A 12132-nucleotide genomic window follows, 5' to 3' on the forward strand; every position below is an offset into this window, starting at 1 on the left:
TTAGAATGAATGCTTTAGAACGGCTCATTATACGAGTCGACACTGGGGGAAAAATTATGCTGCAATTAAAATGATGACCAAATTAAAGTGTTTTTGACCTTGGATGCATGTAAATCTATTGTATAAGACCTTTAAAACAAAATTGCTCTTTAACTAACAATCTGTTCTCAGCCTTTTTTCGCCGCTGTACCAAAACTAGGGCTCATACAGAGACAGGCGAGATATTTCATGGCATCTATTTTAATGATATCTGACAGGTAATAAGGACGTTTTCTGCATGTCGTTAAATAATCGTTCAAAAAACAAATCACCTTTAGCAGCCTTTAGTGGGTTTGTTTACATTGGAATTTTTTTGACATTTGGAGTTTTAATTGGAGTCTGTCATTGGCTGTTTGAACAATTTGTCACTCTGTCTACAGCACGAATTTCCGACACGAACGTTCTAAACTATTTATTTATGTTGTTGGCAGTAGTATCGCCAGCGCGTGCAGCGCAAAATGTAATAATTATAATAGGTGAAAATGCTTTTGGCACAACATACCGCACGTTCGGTGTAGAGGTATAACACCCTGTCTACAACGGATGCGAGCGAAGTGCAGTCACGTCACAGTGGCTTGAGGCAATGTACACTGGACTCATTGAAACGAACGTTCTAAATTTGTCTTGTTGGCAGTAGTAGCCACAGGGTGTGCAGTGCAAAATGGCCATTAGACACCGCATTCATTGTGGCATTGTTTCGACAATCTTACTCAATGTCACTACATTTATTTCCATCCAGAGTTGCATACATTTTTGGCAGAGATCTTGTATTGATGACGGGAGAGTCGTACCACTTAGTAAAGTCTTCTCCAGCACATCCCAAAGACTTTCAATGAGGTTATGGTCAAGACTCAAAATTTTGGCCTGATGAATCTTGGCATTGTCGTCTTGGAATATGCCCGTGCCGTCGGGGAAGAAAAAAAATCCATTGATGGGATAACCTATCATTCAGTACATTCAGTGATTTCAGTAATTTCCTTAGTTGTTTGCTTTACTTGATGCAGGCCAATAATTTGCCCCTTCTGAAACACAGTAACATCTTTTCCACGACCACAGGATATGTTTCCGGCATAGTTGTTTAAGAAATGACAAGCTCTGCACTGCATCGGTTAGAGTTACAAGAATTCTTGCCAGCTGAAACATATTAATCACAACAATAATTATCCAATCATAGGCTCTTAATTATCTGCTTATTAAAATCCAAATGGCGAGGCAGTCCATATACACTCACTTAGCACTTTATTACACTATGGTCCTAATAAAGTTCCCGACATGGTCTTCTGCTGTTGTAGCCCATGTGCCTCATGGTTTGAAGTGTTGTGCATTCTGAGATGCTATTGTGTTCACTACAATTGTACAGAGTGGTTATCTGAGTTATCGTAGCCTTTCTGTCAGCTCGAACCACTCTGGTCAATCTCCTTTGAGCTCTCTCATCAACAAGGTTTTTCTGTCCACAGAACTGCCAATCACTGGATGTTTTACTGTTTTTTGGCACCATTTTGAATAAACTTTAGAATGTTGTGTGTGAAAATCCCAGGAGATCAGCAGATACAGAAAAACACAAACCAGCCCGTCTGGCACCATCAATCAATGCCACAGTCCAAATCACTAAATTCACATTAATCCACAAGGAAAAAGTTAATGAGGAAAATATTTCCTGAACCAAGACAGTTGAAAAGTGGATGTGCACTTTTATATGCTGTATAATAAAATGGATAGTTCTGTTCCTGGATGCTAATAGGTCAATGCAGCTGAGCTAAAATACACAAAAAGTAACTATGACACAAACAACTGTTCAGCTAGACACTGTGTGTAGCACCAACAGGGACCTACACTTAACCTTAGTTAACATGCCAGGGTTTTTAATCAAAGGATGCTTTTTAAGAGTTTGCTTTATAAGTTAACATTTTAATGAAAATTTGTGTCCTTAAAGGAATATATTGGTTCAATACAAGTTAAGCTAAATTCAACAGGATTTGTGGCAAAATGTTGATAAGCACAACAAAAATCCTTCCTTTTCTTTAAAAAGCACAAATCTAGGTTCCAGTGAGGCACTTACAATGGAAGTGAATGGGCGCCAATTGTTTTACGTTAACATACTCACTTTTACAAAAGTATAGCCACAAGACATAAACAATATGCGTGTTAACGTGGTTTTAGTGTGATAAAATCCCTTACCTATTATATCCTTCTAAGTTACAGCCAATTTTACTTGACATGACAATGTAATGTCAACAAACCCTTAAAGCCTACAATTACTGTAAAATGGACAATATAAGCAATCTTACATCTCAAATAATACATAGGTTTTAACAGAAGAATTAATGCAAGTGCTTTTATAAAAACTATTAGCTTCTGCCTTTAAACTACGGCTGGGTATCACCTGAGACACCTCAAAGTACGATGCATATTGAGATACACGTCACGATTCGATATATCGCGATACATCACGATATCATGGATCTATTTAGCTTTTAATTTAAATTAATTTTGGTATAGTTCAGTTCTAATGTATTTTGCTTGCATACACTATGAAATAATTTATTTTCAGCTAATGCTTTTATTCATTATACATTGTACACATACTTCTAACTTAAATTATGAACATATACATTTTATTTATTCGTTTTTTTATTTGTCCATGTACTTTATAAATAAATATGCTGTAATGAAATTCAGTATATTATATTGCATACATACAGTATATTGTTACACGTTTGTTTTTCACATGCCTACTCTGTACTATTTACAAGTATTTACTTATATATGTAGAACAAGTGCTAAAATTGTACTGTCTCTTTAAGACCTGTGGCAGGGACTTTGACAGTAGTGTTTGTTTGGTCGAATTGTTTCTTTACAGCATCCATGCTATGTGTGATTAGAATTAAAAGTTTCTTTTGTTGTTTTTGATAAATAACTGACTGTAGAGTAGGGATGCACCGATCCGATACCTGGATCGTATCGACTCCGATACTGAAGCTTTTAGACGGATCGGGTATCGATAGTCATATCGGTGCAAAATCCACATAGAAAAGTTCTGTTTTCATTCCAGCTCAAAAATTAACTATATCGGTCACCATATCGGTAATCAGTGAATTTTCCCACTCTAAAATCGGTATCGGTCTCAAAAATCCCACATCGGTCAGGCTCAAATTTTTAGCCTTCACTGCGGTGCGCAATATTTGAGCGCTACTCAAGAACAGCATCTCAGATGAAGATGTTCAATAGTTCGGTTCACTTATAATATGCATTTAGAATGGCACTGGAGGTGCAGTTTACCTGAATTTGAATTAGAAACGAATTAAACTGCTAGTGATGGTCGTTCGCGAGCCAGCTCTTGTAGGTGAACGTTGGGAGCCGGCTCACAATTCAGAAGAGCCGAATCAATTTATAAAAATATTAAGATATAAATAATCAAAATATTTAAATGAATAGAATTAACAAATTCAAAGAACGAAAAAATAAATCAAATAATATAGGCCTAAATGCTCAAGCGCACACATTCGTTATGACTATCTGCTCAGACTAACAGCCTCACCTGTTTTCCTGTCAATCAGACACGCAGTGTCAACCAATGAACCAAAGATGAGTGAGGGAGGGCGGAGCCAACTTATTATGTTGTTCAGATTGTATTTGTTCTGAATTGTTACATTTATGCACTTTGTTTCTATACATTATAAAAGTTCAAAGTTATACTTTAAATGTAAATGCAAACCAATGCATTTTATAAATACAGTGTGGTTAAGGTAGAGTATGATTTAATTGAATTATTTAATTATTAAATTGAATATAATATGGGAAGTTTTCTAAATATATTCATGGATTTTTTTTCCTTTGTTGCTAAAGCAAATGAGGAAGCAAAAATAATATTTGCAGAATTGTTTTAACACCAATCATAGTCAAACTATCGCAAACTGTTTGACTTGAAAAAATTAAAAAAATTAATAATTTAAAGAGCCTTTTGGGAGCCAAAAGAGCTGTTTTTAGTGAGCTGAGCCCCGGACAAGCCGGCTCACTGAATAGAGCTGGAAAGCCATCACTATACACATACAGGACTTCCTGGAGAGTTCAGAATGTCAAAATAAAAGCGTAAGTGTTTAAAAAGTGCACAATTTAAATATATTACTTTTGTTTTTAAAACTTTAAAAGACATCAATATTAATACCAATTTATTATTATTATTTTATTGTTATCATTAGTATTTGTTTAATTTTTTTACAATATTTAAGTTGAATGGCTTCCAAAAAATAACTGTGTGAATGAAAAGTGGACTGATATTTTACAAACAAAATTGAACAAAAAAGAGATATGAATCCTTTAAAATCCAGATACAAGTTGAAACATTTTTGGGGAAAAAAGAACAAAAAATCAAAAATAAAACACTGGTTTCTTTTCTTCTGATGACTTATACTGGAATTACTGTTAATATTGCTGCTACATTATCCAGTAAACTAGTTAATAATAAAGTTTTTCTTAATAAGCTATACATTTATATTGAAACAATGTGTAGTTAGAGGTTTGTGTTTCTTTACATATTAAAGAGTACACTCAATTAATTCTACACAATAATGTAAAGATATTCTAAACTGATTATGCATCAAAACATATCGGGGATCGGAATTGGCTGCTACTGAGATTTCCGATATCTGAATTGGAAGAGAAAATGTGGTATCGGTGCATCCCTACTGTAGAGAACAGAGATGACATTATTAAACAATTAAACAAAATGGTTTGCTTGCATCTAGTCTTTGGGCTCAGTGGCTAACCACATCATACTATATTGATACTATATCGTGAGAAAATGTATCGTGATATATCGATATTTGATTGTATCGACACAGCCCATCTTTATACCTGCCACAAATTGGCCCAATTCACTTCCATTGTAAGTGCCTCACTGTACTGTAACCTTGATTTTATTTAATTTTTTTAAAGAAAAGAAGGGACAATTCAAAATACAATTTTGTGGTGATCAACATTATGCCACAAATGCTGCCGATTGAGCTTAACTTAATTGAACCCAGAATATTCCTTAAATATTAATTTGTGTAGTAACATAAAAAATAAAAGGCAAACAAGGCTGTGCTGTATTGTGAATATAGTTACAGGTAAAGGGGTTGCAGACACTCCGTTGTGCTATATTCCCAATAAAGTACGGCCTCTCATGCTTAACTGATTCAATCAAACACTTTTCTGCACACTTTATGATAACTGAAATTGAAACTGATTCAACCCCAAGTGCAGCCAGAGCCAACAAAGATCAGATAAGTTGCAAAAGTTGTGATATAAGCTAATTTATATTCCCTGAAAGTGCAATAAAGTAAGGTCAAACTGACTAGGCACACAGCATAACTTTTTTCCTTTTTTACTTTCCTCTTTAGAGTTCGAGTTCAGCCTGCCTAAGGCTCATACAATAATAACAGAACCCTCAAACCTTTCTCTAAAGTCAAACTTTGGCCACTTCGATCAGCTAATTCTGTTTGACTTGATCCAAAAAGTTCTTACTTGTCGAGGTTTTGAAATTGCTATATACTTGCCCTACTGTGTCCACATTGTTGAGCAAACTCCCAATCAATATGAAAGGTCACCACGCCAGTTACATTTAAACCGAACCTTACAGCATACCACTTGAGAATTCACCTCCTCTACAATGCCTACTTAAAGGAATAATAGTACGTCAGTCAAAAACTGGTTTTATTATGTAATGGCCATAACTATTTATCTGGTTTTAGTAATGATGTACTCACACTGTGAGGTGCATATAAGGAATATGAAAATAATATCTATATGGAAAGCAAATTTGAATATTCAAAACCATTTATCATGAATACATATTAGAACATACAAACATATTCCACCCCCACATGGTCAATTGTGTTATAAGCATAACTGTATTAACATCTCCATCTAGTGGTACATCAGGATATCAAACGCCATACTGTCCAAAATTACCTAAATTCATTCAGGGATATAAACAGAACAAACCGTTTTTCAACGTTAAATCACAAATCTCTCATTCTTAAAAACTCTCTTTTGAAATTTTTGATTTAGATTAACCTACTTAGGAACAAACAAACAGAACTCTAATTTAAATGAAAGGAATTCATTATAATCTATTTCAAGCAATTAACCTCCATTAGGTAATTCAAGTTTAATGCATAGATAATGTGTTGGATAAGCTGAGCTCTGCATACTGAGAGTTTTAAAAACACGAAACAGCACAGGTTGCTTTAAACACACTTAAACAGCCACAATGCAAACATGCTCTCTTATTCACACATACTAATGTTATTACATTATTCATATATTACTACATTATATATCTGCATTTTCATTAGTCAGTCTCACATTTTAGAGTATGGATGGAGCAACTAGAAGTAAACACACTATGTGTGCTGTTTTAAATGTTGGCTGCAGGTGTTTCTTCATGCCTGCACAATATACTATACTAAATGCACATGCATTAAGGATGAAAACAATGTGCAAATAACATTAATGGTGAGCAATTCTGCAATGGAGGAATATACAGTGGCAAGAAAAATATGTGAACCCTTTGGAATTATCTGCAGTTATGTATACATTTCTCTTACAATCTGTTTTGATCTTTAAAGTTACAATAATGAACAAAATACGTTATCTGTCTTAACTAACAATGCACAAATTAATGTATTGTTCTTGTATATAATGAATATATCATTCAAACATTCACAGTGTAGGTTGGAAAAAGTATGTGGACCCTTAGTCTAATGATGTCTACAAAAGCTAATGAGTCAGGAGTTGGCAAATCTGGCATCAGATTAATGAAATGGGATTGAAGGTGTGGGTTAGAGCCACAATGACTTATAAAAATCACTCAAACATTTTGAGTTTGATATTCACAAGAAGCATCTGCTGACGTGGACCATGCTTCGCAAAAAAGCATATCTTAGAATACATACTATCGTGAATTTTTGCTTTGCATTAAACTGGAAAGGGTTACAAAGTTATTCAGAAGATCTTAGATATTCATCTGTATAAATGTAAACGATTTAGTACTGTGGCTACTCTCCCTAGAAGTGGCCGTCCAGCCAAAAAGACTCAAAGGGCAAGCAGGAGAATGCTCAATGAGGTAAAAGAGAGCCCTAGAATGACAGCTAAAGACTTGAAGGAATCATTGGAGCTGGTTAACATCTCTTTTCATGACTACTAAACAGAAAACATTAAACAGGCTCAAAGAAATACTGAAATAATATTTTATTTTATAGCCGAATATATTATTTATTTATCTATCTATGCTGTACAGATATTTTACAGCATTTATTAATCTTTGTTAATAAAAAACAATTTCTAATTGTTAGTTCATGTTATTTCATAGTGCATTAATTAATGTTAACATTTACAACTTTTTATTTTTTTTAAATATACTACTATATGTTTAAATAAATATTAACCAAGATTAATAAATGCTGTAAACTTATTGTTAATTGTAAGTTCATGTTAACTAATGTTGTTAACTAATTTAAACTAATGGAACTATATTTTAAAGTGAAATATATATATATATATATATATATATATATATATATACATATACACACACACACACACACACACACTTGTTCTAAATAATTCATTAATAAAAAAAAATCATTAAAATGTACTACACTGTACTTCTAATGTCTATCTAGATTATCTTTTTCATTTCAGATTTATGGTGTTGCAACAATATTCTAATAAGAAGCTTTCATACACTTATATCACAGTGTCATAGCAATAAAGGGTTCTCTACCGGCCCCAACCAGATGCACCAGTGTAGCCCAAATCATGCATTAAAATCCAGTCTTCTCACCTTCTTTGGATCATCATAGAAGATTCCAATGGATGTCAGTTTTGGTGCAATGCTGCAGCTCTCTTTGAACAGTGATCCACAGTCTTTATAATGTCCAACTTTATATTTATAGCCTATAGAGATGCCCCTGATGGGGGGTAAACCAGTCTTGATATGGATTACTGTGGTTAGTCCAGAGTACAAAATATAACATATTGCTACGATAAAAAGCCCTAGGCAGAATATGCCTATGAAACTCAGCATCTGCCATTCCCACATGTCTGCTGACTGCTTTACTGTGAGGTAAAAGTGCAAAAATAAAAACCGTGGACAGATTTAATAGAAAATAACAGCCTCCCTGGTTCATTCATTCAGCAAACCATTCGGGCTGTAAGAGTTTTGTCAATCGACCTCATTAGTTAAATGTGAAATGGACTCAGATCCGTTGATTTTCGGAAGCGCAAATACATTTCCCTAAACACAGAACATGTTGAGCTGGCTTCCTGGACTGAACCATTCGCTTGTTTCAGGGGCGTAGTCGACTTACTAAATTAGACTAAGATTTATTTGTTACTCTATTATCATATACCAATATGCCGTACTTGTTTCATTTAACTTTATGATGTCTGTCATTCAAGGTGTAAGGTTTTTGAAACTGTTTAAATTATTTACATATCTATACTCCCATATCTATACATATCTATAAAAAAGGCTTTTATTTTGAATTTAGAAAGAGTAGCCTTCAGCGGATATAAAGACAGCAAAGATCCAACCAAACCCCGTATGGACGGCCAAATTACTTAAAACTGAATGATTATATAATGATTTAAATAAATTATTAAATACATAATGGAATATGTATTTAAATCCCTTTTGGAGTAACCCCGCCTCGTTTGGAGTAACTCCGCCCTCTTTGTGAGATCCCGAATATGAACAAAAAGACACATTGCAAATGTTTATAATGGCACCTTAAAATGTATGTTTATGAGATTTCATTACTTTATTGTTTTTGTTTTTTATGGGGTATTAATTAAATTATTTAGTTAAGTAATAGGCCTATATAAAACCTCTATCACTCTTTGTCAACCCACTCGCACTGTACACATGCACCAGAGCCTCTCTATATGGCCCTGACATGCACTTCCTTGATTTTTATAATATGCGCCTCCCCTGTGTTTCAAGGTTCATGCTTTTCCTTGATTTGTTAAGCTGTATTTCGTACTTCGCGAACTTAGTAAGCTGCACGTCTAAGCATGGCAGGGGCCGTGAAGAAGTTTTACGATCTGTCCGCCAAACTTTTGTCTGGGGAAGTGCTGAATTTTGCCTCGCTGAAAGGAAAAGTTGTGCTTATTGAAAATGTAGCGTCGCTCTGAGGCACAACAGTCAGGGACTACACTCAGATGAACGAGCTCCACAGCCGCTATGCGGATCAGGGGCTGGTTATCCTGGGTGCTCCCTGCAACCAGTTTGGACATCAGGTGAGACTTCCAAGTCTTCAGTATATGGATGATTCTTCCATTACCGTTTTTACTTCCGCTAGTATTGTTTTGAAGACAAAATAATAATAATAATAATATTTTTCAAATGGGAAAATAAACTTTTTATTGTGCCAATTTAATCACATTTTCCTAATTTTTACGTTTGTTGAAAGGTTACATTTCCCTATGTATGTTTTTATTTTGAGCATGTTCCCAACCTAGACATTTTAACTTCTGCTTTATAGTAAATGAAATAATACGAATTATAATGATGAAACTTCTACTTTCCTAAGAATAAAACTAAAAGGGGCTTACATATTTCACAATTGTTAGTGACTTTATTTACCATTTAAGGGGATCATAGCAGTTTTGGTTTTGATCATGCTGAACTCTATATTATAGAAACTCTATCATTATATGAACTCTACATTAAACAGTGATAATGCATAATATCAGCATTGTAAACTGATTTTATGATCATGTGCTGTTATCTGCTTTATTACCAAATACATTGTGCAATTCTGGTTGCTTAACAGGAGAACTGCAAGGATGAAGAAATCCTGCTCTCTCTGAAATACGTCCGTCCTGGAAATGGCTTCGAGCCCAAATTCCAGCTTCTGGAGAAGCTGGAAGTAAATGGTCAGAATGCCCACCCTTTGTTCATGTTCCTCAAAGAGAAGCTGCCTCAGCCAAGTGACGACTCCATTTCCCTGATGACTGATCCCAAATTCATCATCTGGAATCCCGTGAACAGGAATGACATCTCTTGGAACTTTGAGAAGTTCTTGATTGGACCGGATGGAGAACCACTGAAGCGCTACAGCCGCAGGTTCATCACCATCGACATTGAGGCCGACATCCAAGCGCTTCTCAGCAGGGCGAAGTAAACATCTTGGCCTCCTGGTGTTGTGGGCAAGCAAGATAGAGACCATAAGCTGCCGTCCATTGCCTATCACATGTAACCAGTGTAACTGAGATAAGATTGTTGTTTGATTCAGGCCGACTGTGCAGACATGGTTATAGTGCGACTGTGTTTTAGACTGTTTACTTAATGACGATTCTTCCTAAAATGCTTCTGAGGGAAGTCTCTGATGTAAATGTAAATGTTTATTACAACAATTGCATTTTGACCACGAACTGCAGAGCTCAGCAGTAATCGTGCAACTTTTTATTGAAAAATAAATACTTCTAAAAAGTTCCCTGTTGTTCCTCATTTAATTTTCTTCAACACCGAAAAAGCTGAAGTAGTGCAAAACCTCAACTTTTCTACATTTTCACTTCTACATTTTCTATTTCATTTTACTTCACAAATGATGTGTAATATTTTCACATGGCACATTTTTTAAACGGTGTTCTAAGGGGTGTTTCTGGGATTTGACAACACAGATTAGGCATCAAATAAATTGATAAATATAATGTCTGTGGTGGGGGGCTGCTCTTAATGACTTGCCACATAATGATCATTAGATTCAGCATGATTAAACAAAAATGACTTGCCACATAAATAAGGGAAATATTTTCCCCCTGAAATTGATATTCAGGGGTATTTTTTACCTTTACAAGAGCATATATTTTCACTGTATGTCATACTTACACATGTGCAATCATTGTAATCTATAAAAAGAAATCAGTTCAACTCATATTTTGTATTAGAATATATTTAATTATAGGCAGAATAAAATATATGAGACGATACAAGCAGAACAGAATAATTTATCACGGGTAAATTTTTCTCTTAATGTCTGTCCCTGGTGGTATCTAGTTAATTACAAAATAATAAATAACAACAGTATTCAAACTTATTAACCCTTTAATTTTGGATTGCCCCGCGCCAACAAATTATTTTATAAAACATAAAAATATTAATAACTAGAGTCTTGACCAACACAAAATAGGTATCCTTTTAAAGCTTAGAAGCTGTACTTTAAAATGAATGTAGGCATTATGAGCTACACAGAACAAGTGCTTTGAAACTGGTAGACATATCACAAGTTTTCCATTTTGATAATTTATTAGTAATTTTGCACTATACATATTATTGTAATCTGTAAAAACATCAGACTGATCAAATAGCCATTTGTCCTATGTCGTTGAAAAGCTCTCAAAGAGTAAAATACAACAAGCCTATTTTTTTACTCACAGATAAAAATTTAGCAACATGCCTTTGACATACATGTTACACGTAAACAGGTGTTGCCACGTTTTCGCTTATAACGTCACGAAAAATAAACAGACAATAAAATGTTACAAACTATTACTTAGATGCGATTATCTTTAAAACAAGCCCACACTTAACTTAATCAGATGCATAGATCATTAGACAGTTCACATGAAGCACAATGTGCACACAGGTCATCATGTGCTATCTAGCTAAAAACAGGTTAGGTTTCCTGGATCACATGACTGCATCGGAAATTATTTAGTATGTTGTCCAACTTCATTAGGATTCAGATCGCTGCAACCAGAGGAGGAAGTCTTCTAAATATGGGCAGAGAGGATCATTCACTCTAATTACAAATGGCCTCCAGGAGATGGGGCCAAGTACATGACACAGACTCAATAACTGCTCAGATGACACAGAATGGAACTGAATGAGATGCCTGCATGCTTTGAAGAGAGAAAATACCTTTAGTCATTGCTGTATTTGCATGTGTAATTAGTTCTTACATCCAATTATTATATTTGATTTGTTTGGAGAGGCTTTTGGACACTTGGGGATGTTTTTGGACACTAGGATAAATCTTTTTTGAAAAGCTATAACTTTTGATTGTTTTGTCATATCAATACAGAATTTTACTCTGTTACAGT

At 34.6% G+C, this 12132-nt stretch overlaps 2 protein-coding genes across 2 annotated transcripts in view; one reads left to right on the forward strand and one right to left on the reverse strand.

Annotated features, from left to right (window-relative positions):
* The window catches only part of LOC127625886 (testis-expressed protein 264 homolog), an 81319-nt gene extending 72979 nt beyond the window's left edge, over window positions 1-8340 (reverse strand). The window contains 2 exon segments of the mRNA XM_052101327.1: window positions 7868-8152; window positions 8155-8340. Of these exon segments, the coding sequence (XP_051957287.1) occupies window positions 7868-8152; window positions 8155-8217 (348 nt within the window). The 5' untranslated portion in view covers window positions 8218-8340.
* A 682-nt stretch (window positions 8341-9022) lies between these two features.
* gpx1a (glutathione peroxidase 1a) lies at window positions 9023-10522 on the forward strand. The gene is made up of 2 exons (XM_052101330.1): window positions 9023-9324; window positions 9861-10522. Exons 1-2 carry the CDS (start codon window positions 9100-9102, stop codon window positions 10209-10211), a joined length of 576 nt encoding a protein of 191 aa, XP_051957290.1. The 5' UTR covers window positions 9023-9099; the 3' UTR covers window positions 10212-10522.
* The last annotated feature ends 1610 nt before the right edge of the window (window positions 10523-12132 follow it).

Source organism: Xyrauchen texanus, chromosome 32 (assembly GCF_025860055.1).
Source record: "Xyrauchen texanus isolate HMW12.3.18 chromosome 32, RBS_HiC_50CHRs, whole genome shotgun sequence".
NCBI classification, from domain to species: Eukaryota; Metazoa; Chordata; class Actinopteri; order Cypriniformes; family Catostomidae; genus Xyrauchen; species Xyrauchen texanus.